The sequence below is a fragment of the Rhea americana genome, unplaced genomic scaffold (assembly GCF_003343005.1).
Source record: "Rhea americana isolate MKP2758 unplaced genomic scaffold, rheAme1 scaffold_12, whole genome shotgun sequence".
Taxonomy (NCBI): Eukaryota; Metazoa; Chordata; class Aves; order Rheiformes; family Rheidae; genus Rhea; species Rhea americana.
The window spans coordinates 1,059,978-1,077,505 of NW_028185261.1; the positions used below are offsets into that span (position 1 = coordinate 1,059,978).

The 17,528-nt window shown below is 38.4% G+C and overlaps 1 protein-coding gene across 3 annotated transcripts in view; it reads left to right on the forward strand.

The window, feature by feature from the left end:
* The window catches only part of COL5A2 (collagen type V alpha 2 chain), a 115,279-nt gene that overhangs the window by 51,512 nt on the left and 46,239 nt on the right, over window positions 1–17,528 (forward strand). For all 3 annotated transcript variants that reach the window (XM_085321643.1, XM_085321652.1, XM_085321661.1), the window contains exons 2-7: window positions 8,035–8,259; window positions 9,737–9,750; window positions 11,467–11,499; window positions 12,208–12,240; window positions 12,890–12,943; window positions 16,649–16,759. In XM_085321643.1, the coding sequence (XP_085177769.1) occupies window positions 8,035–8,259; window positions 9,737–9,750; window positions 11,467–11,499; window positions 12,208–12,240; window positions 12,890–12,943; window positions 16,649–16,759 (470 nt within the window). The remainder of the gene's footprint in view (window positions 1–8,034; window positions 8,260–9,736; window positions 9,751–11,466; window positions 11,500–12,207; window positions 12,241–12,889; window positions 12,944–16,648; window positions 16,760–17,528) is intronic.

Consider the following 17,528-nt stretch of genomic DNA (forward strand, 5'->3'; position numbering starts at 1 on the left):
GGAAAGACCAAAACCAAACATTCACAGATTCCAGAATAGTACGCCAAAGTAGACAGGAGAAGAATATTATATTTTCATTGTAAACTGTTGCTATTTTAGACTTAGGTTAAAATATATTAGGCAGAGTTCTTTGTGTCCTGAGATTTGCTTTGACTTGTAGCAACATCAGCTCAGGCAAAATTCCTCATGTTGGAGAGTGCTTCCAGAAAGAAGCTGAAGGACTCAGCCTCTTAGATCTTAAGAAAAGTTTTAAWTGCAATTTTGAATTGTGTGTTAAAGACAATTCCTGTGTTTCTGCGCTTGTGGATACTCATCCCTGGCCTCGTTCTTTTTCCACTGAGTGAAACTATTTCAGCATGTCCTCTGCTCTCTCTTTRTAAGTTAACCATCAAAAGGAATCTGCTCTTTCTGTGCAGCCAGCTTGTTCTCATACAAATTAAAGTGATTCCACAAAGAAAAATTATACCAGATTCAAGAAAGGTGAAACACTTTGCTTAGAAAATCAGATAATCTTCTTTTGCCTCAAGCCTATTCTGAAATAATAAAACGCAATAACTCCGCATGATAAACACATCTAGCCTCCAGCTAGGTGCACCCTGCAATGAGGAAGTAAACTATGATATAAGTGGTATGGGGTATAGCTGTACTGACTTGCCGGTAGCTACCGTGAGTGACAAAGTCAAAGCAGTGGATTTCTGGCAGCGTGGGCTCCAGCAGAGACCAGCCTCCCCAGTGCAGATGCRAGCTTTTGACCGATTCGCTCTGGCTGCTGAAATCTGCTACAGAGTTTTTGAAGAAATGCCCTACATGCTTCTTCATTACAMTCTGTGTTTAGCCTTAGACATTTGGAAGTAATTTCATTTTCCCCCTGTATGCTTGAGGCTTGATTACTGTCACCAGAGACTATTTGTGTAAGTGCTGCTGGCAGATCAACCTCTTGACACTGCCTCCTTCCCCCTGTTCGAATACAGGCGCCAAGCAACTTGCCATCTATTCTGTTTTGTGAACTGAACTAAAACTCGAGAACTTTGTTCACATCCATCCTTGTTTATGGGCTAACTCTAGCGGGATAGTTAAAGTCTTTCAAAGTACCCTGATACAGAACTTCGGAGTAACCAGCAGAGAAGGACTAGCCTGACAAATCTTTCATTAGTGTCATGGCTGCAGGGTTTGCTACCTCGTCCATAGCACAAGATGGGGTGTTTAGCACGTTTGAGTCTTGCTTATTAGCTCAGGAATAAGGAAGTTAATCTTGATATATGACAACAGCAGATAGTGAATTGAACGGTCAGGATAATAAACACTAGCTGATACTTAGGACCACCAAGAGAAATCGTTTCTACTGGAAGGGGTCCCACGATATTCTACGTTCATATCTAGCATGTATTGATCTAATAGTAAAAGCATWGTTCTTGATTGTTCTGTGTAGGAAATTATCCTTAAAAAGGCAAGCAAAACGCCTGTTCTCCAGGGACTGAAATGCAGGTACATCAATGTGTGCGTTAGGAGGAGTATTGATTGACAGCCAAAATGCTAGGTAGTAACTTTTTCTTCCAGTTAAGGAAACAGGGCAGACCCAGTTATCTACTTGTGAGAAGTGAAATGAAAATTATTTCAGAGGTGTCTAATGGTATCCTGAGTATAGTTCTTCCTTTTCGGTATACCCTATTTGGCCAAATCTGGAATCGTTTACATTGCTCAGTGGTAAACAGAATTATTTATTTTGGCATGATTTTCTTGAAGAGACAAAAGCAGTTCCTACATCACGTTTTAAGAGCTGTTTACCTGGAAGATTACCTTTTCTCCTTTGGCAGGGTATATTGTTTTGTTGTTGCTTTCTGCTTCCGGAGTGTTGTTATTTAGAACCTGGAGGTTGCATTTTTTTTTTGTTTGACAAGCTTCATAGAGCAGATTCCTCTAGTATTGGCCTGAAACAGTTGGCCAGCTGCAAAGCAGATCTGTTCAGTACAACTTTGATTAACTGCTATGGTGCTTTCTGCAGTGAATCAAATCTCTCCTTGAAAGCTGGCTTGTATCTTGATACTTAGGAGTATTTATTGATATTTAATGTTGTGGTAGTATGTGACAGGAAAAATAGTTGAGTTTCTGTAATTTTTGAGTCCTAAAATGTATGTTTTAAAATTACTTACATCATTTAGGAGGACACCCTGGCACTTCTATCCTTGTGAAACAAGGCACATAGGTTTCAGCTGTGTATCTGGATGATTGACCAGCTGATCATATTGAAAAGTCATTGGACTTAATTTAAGACCACTGAAATTTTTAATCTGATGGAATGGTTTTTAAAACATGTATTTCTTGTAAACTTTGCAAATTATCCTGTAGGGTTTCTAAACAGGAATTTTGCAGAATGGATTAACAAATGTAACCTCTTTTCCTAAGAAATGAATCTGATGAATCTTGGTTTCCTACAGGTTTGTGTCTTAAACTGTGTATATGTGTGGTGTACCAAAATTACAATGAGAAGGGTTTATTGTTATCCACTCCTTTTACAGAGGAGCTCAGTGAGGCACTGCTSGGGAACTCCCTTCTCTTCCCAGCTGTGTACTTTCATGAAGCTTGCCGGGGCATGGTGTCTTGAAGACCTGACCTCTCTCAAGGTCTCTGTCAAACCTGGCTGAAATTAACCACTGGAATCAAATTGCCGTGGGAAACCGATGTCGCAGTGTAGCTAGTGGGATCACATAAGCCTAATTACCTTAGGATACCACAGGAAAGTGCAAATGAAGTGTTCATCCAGACCTTCAACAGGCTTAAAGCAACACAGAGGCACAGACTTTGATAAAGTCATTTTATTTTAGATCAATGAATGGCTGTGCTAGTTATTATTTTTATTCCTTCTAAAGGCATTCCTATAATGAATAAATCTATATAGTGATACTCTTGATAAATCTGTGTCATTCCTTRTTCTCTTGAACATGAAGGGGAGCTGAAGCTACCTTCCAGGTCACCAAAAGAATATTCATCTTCCTTAACACTTAATGAATAGCAACGTGTTAAAGACCTAGTTAGTGATGAGTGTTTCCAAGACAATGCTGAGGTATTTGGATTTAAGTGCATAGTCATACTGCAAATGTTATCTGAACTTCACTGAGATATGGAATGTACCCTGAATGGAAGTGTCTGAGTTCAAATTTGATWTGACAATCAAATATTCCATAGAAAGTGAATTCTGGGTCAATTAAACTTTTATTGGTAACGAACTCCAGGTTCATCCTTCTGCATGTAGCTGTAAATTACTTCTTTAAACTGTATGTGTTAAGTGTTAGTCATTAATATGAATTGTTYGTGTGCAATAGATACAAAATAGGCTTTATATTTATCAGCACTCCTGAAAAGTATCTGATTTTCAAAATAMTCTGTATTTACATGAAAGTTTACATGGTACAGTGATTTAGTAATGCTTAGCTTTTTACCAGCTAGAAGAGCCTGGGTAAGCAAAAACTCAGCAGGTAATCTAATTCTTATTGGAGTAAAAGAGGTTTTTCTGTTGATTTTAATGAGATCTGGATCAAGTACTACACTGATGTTGTGACAGGTTGGCAATAAAATATTATTAATATTATAATTAATAATAATAATAAAAATAATTATTATTGTTCATCTCTTGTTAGTCTGTACAGATGCACACACAGAACATCCTCCAAATGGTTATAAGCACATATTACCTTTCACTTTGATTTCCCTTACCATTTCAGCTGTGAGTCAAAGTTAATGTCTGCAGAAAACCTAGATAACTTCCAGGCTTGCCAGGCCCTTCTCTGCCGAAGCACGGCGTTCAGAGAAGCAGTCCGCTCCATCGCGTACCTGCTGCCTCTTCCGCTGAGCTAATGGGATTGACCACTTGCAAGCTAGGTCRTAAGGTATCAGCCTTACAGGAGACGAGTAACAGGAGAGTAACAGTGCAGTTTGGGGCTTTGAGGACTTTTCTGAAAGGAATCTAGCATCAAACATCAACACCAGCAAATTTCCTAGTCTGTATGTGTGGAGCGATCTTTTTGTTCCCTCTTTTACCTTCTTAATTTTTTTTTTTTTTTTTACTCAGGATACATTTTTCTATTTTTATCTTCTTCGCCTTCTCTTTTTAAGGTGTCATTTTCCTTCTCTCCTTCCTTTTTTTCTCTCTAGTTCCATGCCTTATTTTTCTTTTCTCATGTAAGATGTAATCATAAGTTAGTAAAAGCAATAAGGTTGCAGTAATGTGAAATAACTTTGAMCAGCAAACCAGGTCATATTCTCTCCCACTTTACACTCCCTCATTGTCATTTCTTTCCCCTGCCTTAGCCATTAGAAGAGCAGCCTGGTGCTCAGACTCTTCTGCCACCATATGTGCGCGGTGGAAGTGAGTAAGCAGCAGTGAATTTCCAGGTGCTGCTTTCACAGTGATGCATGACTGGTAGTGCCACAGCTAAATGGTTTCATACACTCTCTTTTCAAATGTTCTTCCTATTGCTGAGTAGTTGAGGAGGGGGAACCATGAGAAAAATTTACTTGAAAGGAAAAGTAACTCCTTTGCTGTGTATAGACTACTTTATTATGACTATTGCTTGTGATGAGTGACGGGCTTTGACAGCCATCTAGTGGCTAGGATTTTTTTTTTTTTTTTGATAATTTGTACAAATTCAGAAGCTGCAATATTGCACCTGAGTATGTCAGTGCATGATGTGGTTTTGCTTCCAAGCCATTGATACATAGTCTCTGACTATGATGTATATAAACTATAGTTGACTGTGTGACTTCTGTTTGAATAGTTCTTTAACACAAAAATGATTTTCCAATAGACCAGTGTATGGGGGGGGGGRGGGGGGAAGGAGAGAAATCACATTGTACTGACTGTGCTTTTCATTGAAATTCTCTTTTACAAAGTCCTACCTACAAACACATGGATGAGTCCTTGAACATATCATCCCATGTTCTTTGTACCGTGCCTGTTACATTTGCAGAATGCTTTGAGCCTCATTTTCACTGACCTAAATAGGTTCGTGACACTGTAGATTCTCTGGTCAAGTCCAATATCAATTATAACTGCACTTCTTTGTTGGGAAGAAAGGAATTGGCTAACTGGCTAGTATATCATTTTGCCACATAAAGAATTTCCAAATCTKCTTCTAAAGTCATGTAGCTTCTTGTATTACAGCTCCTGAGGTCTAAAGAACTTGCGACAGGAAGAATGTGTGATGCTCTCTATGCTTCACTTTGTCCATTTCCAAACTAGAGAAGAAACAGAATTTCCTTTGCTGCCTTTCCCACTTTGGGTATAACTGGCAGCATGATTACAGTTTAGGCCTGAGAGTAAAATGTCCAAATGTGCTTGTGGGTTGAGTTGGAATTGAAATAGCTGCTTTTTCCAGATTACTCTGTCAGCATATTGCAGTCATAGAATAAAGGAAGACTAGAAGCTGGAACATGATCAAAGGATAGTAGGATTAAAAATGTGCTTTCTGGAAGTACTGCAACTTTTTTGTTATCAGCATACCTGCAATCTGTCAGGAAGACAGACTTAATGTATTTCCAGAAGTTAGTATGTGCTCTTTTTTCTCTGCCTCTGTCTTTCTCCTCTCAGTGAGTCTCTGAGTGGGACTCAGGCAGAAGCTAGTCACCATCTGGCTCAACTCTCATGTGCCAAAGCAGTTGCTATGTGGTTTATTAGAAGTTATGACAGAATGCTGACTTTGGACTCAGCAACTTAAAAATTTCATTTATGCAAACTACTGCTCTTCTGAACACCACAATGAGTCCTACTGGTGATACATGAAGGAGGACATAGACCATATGCCAGACATCTGGGGAAAAAAGGCTAAATATGTCAGACAATGCGTTATGTCATGCACACAAGGGAGAAGTGAGAAGGATGCTTTCCAGAATACATTCTGTAGTTTGGAAAATGATTCTCACAGTGTCATAAATGGACTGTACAGCAAGCTTGGTTGATGCCTTTACTTCACACTGAAAATATTTCCTCTTGAGCTTCTGCAGCACCCCTTAGAGTCATTTTGTCAGTCTGTGTGATAAACCAATTGAGGAGAGGAGCTGACCTGGCATATATTTGGTTTTCAGTTTCTGTTCGAAAGCTTCAGAAACTAATGATGGCAGGCAACAGTTAATGCCGCATCTGTTCCATTTCTCCTAGCTTTGAGATTGACAGAATAACCAGACTTAAGTAATGAAGCTGAAATCCCAAATCTGTTCATATTTATTACTTCATGATTTTCTGCTTACATCTGGTTTAAATTATGACAAAAATGTAGAGAACAGTGCAACTGACGTTGTACTTAAAGGCTGTTAATTTTTACCCTAGTGTAACAGTTTTTCTAAAATGATGGTTATGATCTTTGACTACTTGGATGTGTTCCATGTATGTATGTATAATTGCTCCTATTCCCAGACTTAGTTCAGTTAGAAATTAAGAGTTGGTTGGAAATTACCAGATAATGATTTTAACTGGACCATAGCAGTTTCAAAGACATTTTTGATGAGAAGGTTTCTGTGGTTAGATAGAATTTCCATCCAGGGTAAGATTAAACCTCTCCACAGTATCCCAGGGGTTAGGACAATCATTTGAGGTGCAGAAGCTTCATACTTCAAAGCTTTGCTGTGTATGACTTGGGGCAGGGTGGGTGATCTCAGCACTGGGGTTCTTGGTTTGCAGATTTGTGACCACTTGCTTAGGAACAGTCTGGAGACAGTTGATTCCTCCTGTTGGAATTTGTTTTCTTTGTACAGAGAACAAAATATTCATTGAGACAGAGCAAAAATGTATTTTTCTGCTACTAGGACTTTATTTAAGATGTTAGACATCCAAAGAAAAGTTTTCATTTTACTTGATTTTTTTTTAAACTTTATCAGACATACCATATTTTTAGTGGGGAGGGGGAGAAGGAAGATATTGACAGATGCTCACCTCATGGTTAAAAAGAAATCCAGGTATTTGGGGCATTTGACTATATAAGAGGAAGAAAACAAAGACATGGATTTAGCTATAACAGTATGTGCAGGGACTATTGTATCCCCTAGAATCCTGCCCTCAGTCAAATGGGAAACTTTTTAAATTTCTAAGTTCCGTCAGAACATTCAGAGAGAAAAAGAAATTCTGCCTGGAAAAAGTTCGTAAAGATGTGTCTCTTTAATAAAATATGATGACCTCTGTAAAAATGTGAGAATATGTACATAGGTAAGACATTTGTGAATAATCAGTAAAAGCTGTTCCTGCAGAAGTTGTCTTGTAGGACAGTCTTTGATATATAGTTGAGGTAGTTAAGAAATAATTCATATGTAGTTAAGATAATATTAATAGCATTGAACTATGTATGTGCTGGGGTGACTGTGTAGGACCACAGGCATCAGGATTACAGGAACTGAGCAAAATTAGTGGTTTGAGGAGCCGCTCCTCATCCAGCTGAAGGGTGCCACTGCAAGGCCCCTTGCAGTGGAGATTACCATTGCAATAGGACAGCAACTGACCTGTTTGGGAGACTTGATTCACAATGCAAGTATTACACTGTGCCAAGATCCGAATAGATGAATTTTTTAATGATGTTTAATGTTAATGATTAATAAATGAGTACTTGCAGTAGCAAGTAAGTTAGTTCTTACAAAAGTATTGCAGGCTTTTTTTGCTAGTCTGCCTTCTCTAATGCTGTGCGCAAGGGTTATGAAGAGCTGGCACATGGCAGGAACTCCTCAACACAAAGTTAGTGCCCTACTGAGCAAAATGGCTTTTAAAGACTCATAAGGCAATRTTTATTTGAGATAATATACTGTGGTGCTTTTCTGCACTCTAGGATGACTTATTTTTTTTTCTGATCAGGATATAAGATAGTAAGATAGGAAAGACGTTTAAGATGAATGATGTTTTCAAGACTGTAACAGTGACCTCAACAAAGATGATGGTTTTTCTTTTCATGTATTTGATGTTGCTTTTGAATTCTGAACRTGGTCTTTGCTTGTCTAGACCTACTTCTCCTCTGGTTTCACAGCTGGAAAAYCCATGCTGTATTTTCTGTCCTTTTCCAGGAGAAGATGTTGAAGAAATAGCCTGCACTCAGAATGGCCAAATGTACCTGAACAGGGATATTTGGAAGCCCTCACCATGCCAGATTTGTGTCTGCGACAACGGAGCTATTCTGTGTGATGAAATCCAGTGTCAAGATGTCCTAGAATGCGAGAACCCGCAAGTGCCCCCGGGAGAATGCTGTCCTATGTGTCCCCACACAACGCGTGATTTTGACACGACTGTTGGTAAGATTACTTTCAGTTTGCCTTTTTGAAAGGAGAGCTAGGCAGGCTGGCCYTTTGAAAGATGTTTGATCTGCTGCTGTGGTTCAAAATGATCAAGGAGAGGGTGTTTAAATCTACATCTGTTCCCAGTTTGAAGTCTGAATATGCAGCAAGATTAGTGCTGAGGTTAAAGTTCTCTAAAATCAACCTAAAGAAGTAGGAACTTTGGGATACTCTAAKAGTATTTCCATGGTAAAAGTTTAAATCTGCAGAGAATCAATGCTTGGCAGTTATTTTTCATCTAAGGTTGCACCTGAGCTGGCTCTGGAGAATGTTCTCTTCTGACTAGAAATCTGATACAAGTCCAAAGACTTTATAACTAAAAGATTGATCTCAATTCCACCTTGATATTTCAAGGAGGTTGAATTCGGCATTCTTTTTCTGGTTCATCTGAAACTAAAAAAAATGAATATATTAAAGACATATAAGAAAATGAGTGCATAGTTTGGCAAAATGCTCAATTCCTGGCCCCTCCATTGTTTATAGATGAATAAATGTAAACATTATTTCGGTATAAAGTGTTTCCCCAAGTGGAAATATGGACATGCAGTTCTTGAAGCCAATCTAACATTTAGCCAAGGCTATTGCAAACTGCTTCTGAGACATAAGGAAAAAAAAATGTAGAAAGATTCTGATCTCCCTGTTTGTATACTTTCTGTAGTATACCTTAAAGATTATGTCTTTTCTGGTTAATTTTTTATTCATGGACATACTTGATTTAGGCAATCACCCCCAAATTTTCCTAAGTGAAAAATCTCTGAACTTGCAATTAACACTCATGAATACTATGTATTACATTATTTCAACTACATTCAATATAAAATAATTAAATCAATTTTTACAAGGGATGTAATTGCTGTTGAGTAGCTTAATATAGAATGAAATAGTGATAAAGAGACCATAGTAGGGACTTGTGTAGTTGAGAAATGGTACAAGATGTGGCAAGCATTAATAAACAGATGGTGCATTCTGCTGTGTTTTGGGAGGTGTTAGGCCAACGCAAGACACCCAACAGATATTAGAGCGTTACAGATGCATTCCAGGGTTCCTTACTGTTATATTGTAGATTCCTGTTAGACATTTCTTGTGTTCAAGTCAGTAATAAAACTCCTTTTGACTTCATTGCCAAACATTAGGCTAGTGGTAAAAGCTTCTAAATGTTCCCCACAAGATATTCCGCTTTCCTGAAGTGCTTTGTCTTACTCCGTGCAACACTGAAAAASGCTGAGGTTCAGGGAACAGCTTTTGAAACCTTGCTCACCCCTGAACAGAGAGTGCGTACATCAGTGTGAACTTAATCCTGCACCATCTCCTGTGCATCCAGGATGTAGGACAGTTCTAGTTGTAACATCGTCATGCAATTCTTACCATGTTCTTTCTTTAACAGTAAAAACATTAATTTCCTCTCTCCCCCCCCCCTTTTTTTTTATTTTAATAGGTAGAGGAAGAAAGGTAAGATTTTCTTTTAAAATTTTGAAAAATATATTACAAATATTAGTCTTTCACATCTCTTTGGAGCACTTCACCACTTCACAGAAATTATATGCATACTCTTGTAAAAATGTTTAATTTATGTTAATATGCACAAGCAGATATCAGAAAACAATGCATCAGGTTATTAATGAAATCCATATGGTCTTTTCTCTTGTTCTTCCTCAGTGATTAGGAGATTGCAACCTAAATGCAAAAATCCTGGGACTCAGGACTCAGGCAAAAAACCTGGTCTTAATATAAAGAATACCTTGGCAGTCTGCATTAAATAAATCCCAGTTTAAGTAGTTTGGTTGTTTGATCTCTAGCAGTACCACAGAACAAGAAGAGGGACCACTAGGTCATTAGGATCCGKACTATTAGGACCTTCAGCTTGGTTTTTGATGAGACTTAGCAGTCTAGTGTGCAGTAGCTCCTGCAATCCTTCTTTAAACATTCCTGCTCTATTTGTTAAAATTTTGTGCAGGCAGTTTGTCTGTGCTGTGGTCTRTGCTGCTACTGCAGCTTGTCAAGGCTTCCTTAGGTTAGTTTTAAACTCCCTAATTCAGGTACTGATAACAGCGTAGTTCTTGCAACACTACGCACAGGTCATTGCCAGCACTGAGGTATCATGCACAACYGGTAGGCAGGCTCTGCAACCCTCTGCTTATTGGTACCTGAGGTCAAGGGTGTTTACAGGTGCTTAAWGGACACCTTTGACTGCTAGGCAAACATACCCAGAAACTATTCCACCTTCTAGCTGATTTCCTGAAGCATTGATATGATGAATTAAGTTTAACTGCAAAGTTAAACTTAGTAATTCAAATTTTTGTACCAGTTTTACACTGTTGTTTGATCTAAACGATTTTTTAATATGAATTTTTTTCTTGCATTTGCTGTTGTATTTCATTATGTTATGTACTTGGCCATGAATAAATGGAATTTTGGTATAAATCACTGGAATATTGCACACTACTCATGCTCAAAACACCTTTTCAGCACCATTTTTAATTTCACTGTGGTAATAATTCAGACGACGCAGGGCAGGTTGCATACCATCATGGCTATACTCCAGTCCGTGCTAAGGCACTGGCAGCCCTTGCCCAAGCAGGGGCGAGTGTCCCGTGCCACTGCCGGCTGCAGAGGCGGTGGGTCTGCCCGAGTCGGAGGGCTGCGTGCGGAAGTCTAGTCTGGGCACCGCCAGCTATAGCGATGCTGTGTATGTTCTGTTCTGCCCTTACAGTGCAGATGGACGTGCAGGATTTTTATGTCTGTAGGTTTTAATGAGGTGATAAATGCTAGTTTAATACTTTGGAAAAATGGGATCTGAATGCTTTTGAATTGTTCTGTGCGCTCYGCATTGCATATGAATCAAATTAGCCAATAACAGAACTACAACGTGCTTTTCAGTAAATAAAAAAAATCATGGTACTTTTTAGTTTGACTCATCTTTCAGCCAGTATGTTATGCAGTTACAGAAGCTCTGTTAGTTTATAGCCTTAATTTAACCACTCAGTGTCCATACTCATTAAAAATATGGCTTAGCTGCTGCAGGTACTTCTGTTCAGTCTCAGTTGTATAACGGTAGAAAAGCCTCACCATTTGTCATGTGCCAGTGACCATGTTGAGGTAACCGGTACTATTAATTATATGTCATCAATTATACAGCATCTGATATATTTTTGTATCTTTTTACAGGGACAAAAAGGAGAACCTGGAATAGTACCACCTGTAAGTCCATTTTTCTTCATTTATCAGCACTTTCTGAAAGTATAAATTTTCAGTGTTTTATAGCAGAATTGAAGCGATTAATAAAAGAAAATAAAAATATATGGGGTATTAAAGGAATGAAATGAATTGTGCTGTTTCACATGTGTGCCGTTAGAAATTCCTGTCAATTGAATTTCAGGAAAAAATGGTAGTTAAAATCTCATAATCTTTATTTTTTTAGTAAGAATTTTATGGAGTGTAGTTGTAAATTAGTATTTGGACAGTGCAGAAACATGAAGGAAAGTTATAAGTAAATTCTTACTTTCCACCTTTATTTTTATTGCTTTCTATCATGGAATGATATAAATAAAAAAAATAGAGAAGTGGAGACTAAATCATTGTCATTCACTTACTCACTTCAGCTTTTTCTTTTTTTTTTATAAAGGTTTAGAGAATCTTTAGTTTTAGTTAATTTCTTTTTTACACAAAGTAACAATGGTACTGCCAAGATTTTGCTCATGCTTCTTATAAAAAAGCTCCAAAACTGTGAAGAGAGAACCAGTAATTCCACCCCCGCCCCTCCCCAAAAAAGAAAGCCTTACAATTTGCCAGGTATCTTGATTTTCTCTGCCACTGTTTATTTTTCAGTAGCTATTTTCGTGCAGGGTGGTCACGGGAAGTGTATCCCTAATATTGTGCAGTAATTTTCATTTATATTGCCTTCTTTAGGTTTCAGGAATACGAGGCCGCCCAGGACCGGCTGTGAGTAGTTTCTGAACTKCTGTTTCTCTAATGGTAGTATTTCCCAGTTTCTGCCGTTTCTGTTTTGTATTGCGAATACGATGCGCAGGAGGAATGTGTGACCACTTCAGCTGGCACAGTGTGGAAAGCTGCTGGGCTTGAGGCGGTAGCAAGGTCACGGGATTCGGTACCAGAGCCGGGTTAGCCCCCTGCCACAAGGGAATGGATGTATGGTTTGTAGTACAGACATGGGTGAGGACCTGTAGTGCAAGGTTGTTGCTGAGGAGAGTTTCTCCTTTCAGTAAAAGGAGATGCAGCAGGCTCCCCGGGCGCAGCTAAGTGGAGAGCAGTTCTGGAGTAGCAGAGAGGATGTCTCAAAATTTTGCATCTCAGTGTTAAGAGCCTTCAGYCTTTAGAAAACCTTTGCTAAATTGAGCTCTAGAGCACTAGACATGAAACCATTTTATAGGTCTCTGCATCCCGGTTCTACCGCCTTCAGGCAATTGAGAAGAAATCATGAGYACTCCATGACTGAACCGTTTTCTTTACGATTATGTGAAATAAAGAACCACAAAGAAATTTTCAAATAAGAATTGCACTTTATATTTTCAGAGCTTTGTAAATCATTAGCTAGGTAAAAAGACAACTAATATTTCTGTCTTTTGTCTAGGGACCTCCAGGTTCACAAGGACCCCGAGGAGAACGAGGACCTAAGGGAAGACCTGTAAGTTATTAAATATTCTCAGAAATTAAGTAGTGGACTAACCTCAAAAGATTAAATTGCTTTAAGCTGTCTCCTTGCCTTCTACAATTCCAGATACTTTCCTTATCTCTCAAGAATCAGTGAACAAACATAAAAATGTTTATATCTCACTGTTCTCTGATTAGCTTTAAACCTAAGTATTTGSAGAAAAGTGACCTAAGCTTAGCAGTATTTCCATTAAATCCATGATTTTTCAGCAGTACRAAGTACTGTGTGTGACAGTACAACTTTCTCCAGAATTTAGAAGAAAAGAAGAGCAAAACTCTGGAACRTTATGTTCCTCTGTTTAGGTACTCACTGACTTTTTACTAGGGACTACTGTGTATCAGAAGCAATATTAACTCTAAGGTCGGAGTGTTTCAGAATAGAAGACAGAGCTTGGGAGGTTYGTAGGAGTCAGTATGTGACCACATATGTTGGTATGCTGGTGAATAATATAATCAAGCTTGCTCAGTGGAAATAAAGACTTCACAAGGGAATTTCAGCCTGTGTCTGAATGTGGAGAACCACAGAACGGCCGAAAGGGAGCGCTGAATGTGCCGAAGACAACACGTTCCTATTAAAAAAGCTAKGTAAATGCAGAAGCTGCTTTTAACAGGTTTTAAAGAGTTATATCATTTTAATTTCCATTTGGATATTTCCTATCCCTATGTAGCGTGTAAGCCAATACTTAACATATTTTGCCTGAATAACAGACCTGAGTTTTAGGTCATAGGCCTTAAATTAACGGCTTTCCACTGTTTCCCCAGTGAATCACTGTGGTCCATAGATGGTCATGACGCCACTTGTAAAGAAGTGGAATGMGTGTGTAGCCATTCTGAGAGAGGTGCCAAGCCACTGCCGCTGTCGAGCTCACCATAAGATGTTTCTATGATGAGTAACTATGAAGCTGCATAAAAGAGTTGGTGGAGTAATTGTGAAATCTTGCAGTACGTAGAGGAATCTTGAATGAGTTTCAGAGACATCTGAAGTGCTTTATCAATGTGCCATGCTCTCAATGAGACACTAAATAATTTCTTTCTCTGGCTTATATGTACCTCTCGTATGTATGAGAAAAAGCTCTCCCCATATTACTTGCAAGTCTCTTTAAATAGCTCACTGAGCAGGTATGCTTGTATATATACCCTTTATAAAATTCATCTCGACAAATATGTTGCTGACTGCTGATATTACAAAACTGCTAAGCACATTTTGAAGCCTTTTGTTTGTTTTTGCTATTAACTGGTGAACAATCATAATCACTCACTCGTGCTATGAATCTCTGTGTCTTACAAAAGTAGGGCATTCGGGCATGAAAGTAAAGTCAGGAGTGTATACATGTTTTCTACTTCCAGTTTGGCCATCAAAATTCACTGTTGGTGTTACAATGAGAGATAAATACCTAGGGAATAACGTACTTGCATTTACAAAATGCCTCTTGGGAAGGGCAGTTTTGGAGCATGACACAATTTCGTGTGATTACAAATGAGTTTTGGAAGACAGGAAATAAGATAAAGCATGCTCAGAACCATCAACGTGTTTTGTTTCAACRTGGTTTTACACTGGACAGTGGTTGTAGTAGCTGTGAGAAACTACATTTCCTCTCGTTATTCCATCAGCGACAAAATCTGTATAGAGTCCTGAATAGCTGCAGTGATGGTCCGGAATAGTCGCGGTTTCACTCCGCTGTGTGCGTGTTTAAAGGATGCCCCCGTGTGGCCCTTTGGGGGAGTTTTTAAAAATCTTTTCATTGATGGTGAGATGATGAAGAAAATGAGAGTTTTATGCATATAAGCAAGATTTTATAAAAATAAAACAATAAATATTGGTAATATAGCACTAGATAGTTACCATCTACAAATGCAAACTTTTTTTTTCCTGAGTTTTAAGGAGTTCTGAGGAAAAAAGTTTACTATGTTGCTTTAAACAGTTTGATCTTTAATGACTAAAAAAAATAGTCTTATGTCTTCCTTCACCACAGTGTATCTGTGCCTTTGGCATAAGGCTAGGACTTCGTTTGACTCAAATTCAATTTACTGAGAAGGGTTTAGTGCCTGTGGGATAGTTAAAACATCTAGAGAGGAAAGATGCATATCGTGGCCATCATTTAAAGACATAGTTGCTTATTTGGTGTTCTACAATTTTGGCATTCTTAGTTGGAGATATTTTACAGCAAGACTGATTTGTCTGGGAGAAGAGGTTTTGCCCTTTCTTCTGAATCAGGTTCTGTTAAGGTGCCTTGGTATAGATATTGAAAGTCGGTAGCCGTTTTACCAAAGCTTGCTCAATTCTTTATTGGCAAACCTGTTTTTCACTAATGCTTAGCTTTGTTCTCTTTTGCTTTTAAAAACAAAAAATTCAAGTTAATACCTTGTACTGTTCCCCATTAGGCAGTATGGACTTTAAGGTTTGGCAGTGTGTGCTTCTGCTTATAAAAAATGGTAACTAATAAAGCATTTTGATGGAACCTCCTGTTTCCATCCAACATGCAAGAATATACTCATTTGTTTCGATGCTCTCTCTGCAATCTACTCAATGCAGCGATTCTGTATCAAGTACGTCTGTGTGTGCATACATGCCCATCTGATAAGAAAAAAGATTTTTCCCTGATTGCGAAGTGCCTATGAGTTTCAGACTATGAATATTTGTTGAGAATTAAGAGGAAAAAATTAACTCATTCCCTGGAAGTTTCTAGGAATCCTGTGGTCAAGATCCCAATGTCTTTGTAGCCTTTCTCAAAGGAATGTCTTTTCATTAACATGCAAACTATACAGTCAGTTCAGCCCCTAAACGCCACTGGAATGTGTCACAGACTGCAAGGAAACACAGTCCTCATCTCTTAGAAATAAAAGCAGTCTATCTGATTATCGTTGTGTTTGTAATGGTGACTCACTGAGCTAGGCTTCTGAAGTTTTATGTTTAAGGATCCTTAAAGTAAATGAGCTCATTATATTGCATATATTTTTTGCTCACTTTAGTCCATCATTTTCTCCTCATGAAGGAGACAACTGTTTATCTGTATTGGCCTTATTGCTATTGATTTTGTATCACTGATATTTTATCAGCTGCTTCTACAGATAATTTTGGTTCTGATACATGATAAAAGAGATGCAGATTAGAAATCAAAACTTGGTGATCAAAATGAGAGCAATGAGATGGCTTCCTAGCTTACCCTGCAGATGCTAATTAGAGGTGAAAGTGGCACTGGTGCAGCTACTCTGCATTTTCAGTAGTGTAGCTATGTTGACAGTTCAGCCTTGGTGTGAGCTGTCTAAATCATTCATGATGTTAGGAGGCTACAAACATCCAGCCTTACTGGAATTTCCTGTGTATTTACACTCATCTGAGCTATCTGTATTTTAGAAATAAATTCTTGATATTGTTATACTGTGTACAAAGCAAAGTAGTTTTTTTCAGGAGTAATATATTGTAAGAAGGAATGATAGGGAGCCTGGGCATCTAGTAGAGCCTTGAGAGAAATTACTGCAATTTATTTGTGTTGAATGTGTGACTAATTTTAGCCAGTGCTTCTGATCTCAAGGTGAGAACAGATGTTGAGGGATGTTGTTTGGTTGAAGATCTTTTTGTGGAAATACAGATTTGTCATATGACTGGCTTACAACTGTTTGGTTTGATGTTTTTAATGAAAACCTTCATGTAATGTTTGCATTTCGTATTTTTTTCTAGGGTCCCCGTGGTCCTCAAGGGATTGATGGGGAACCTGGTATTCCTGGCCAGCCTGGTGATCCTGGTCCTCCAGGACATCCTACCCACCCAGGACCAGATGGACTGAGCAGGGTAAGTTTTACAMTTGGTTTAGTAGAAAGTCAGGTGACTGATGGACCAGATCTGTATGATAACACACAGTAACTTCTGTTTGCCTTGGTGAATATGCAGCATCTCACAGAATTAGCCTTTTGCAGATGCATAGTGTATAACCTCTTCCATGGCCTAGGCCATAGCCATTTGGATTGCATTGTTGTGCCTGCAGTTCTTGTCCCGGAGTCATTAGGGAATGCAGCTAGCAGCAGCGCAGATTTTACCAACAGAGATGATTAATGACTTGGACAAGGTGAACTTGAGAAAACTGTGAAAAGGTGCACCTTTCACAACATCTAGAAAAGCCAATGTGCCCAAATCTAAAACCATCAGTTGGGTTCTATTAATTCTACTGGACTTAGACCCAAGGGGTGAGGGAAATAGTACAGAGAAAGTAGAAGAATAAATTAGGAACCAAGAAAAGAAAAATTTCAGATGGATTTTAATAACCAGCGAAAGCAATTGAAATGTGGTTTGGTCTAATTTTTAATGAAATGGTGGATTACTTCTTGCTAGAACTATTCAGGCCAAGTGTTAGATGACTAAATCAATAATGATCTGTGAAAAGTAATGCTGGCTAGCCTTAGACATAAATGAGGTACTCTGTAACGTATCTTTTTCACAAATACTGTGGAAGGCTAACTGTGATTGATAAAGAAATATTTGTTTGTGRTTTTCAAGTACATTCGGTTACACATTTTTTACTCTTCTGAAGGTATCTGTGTTGATTTTTCACTCTGTTGTTCCT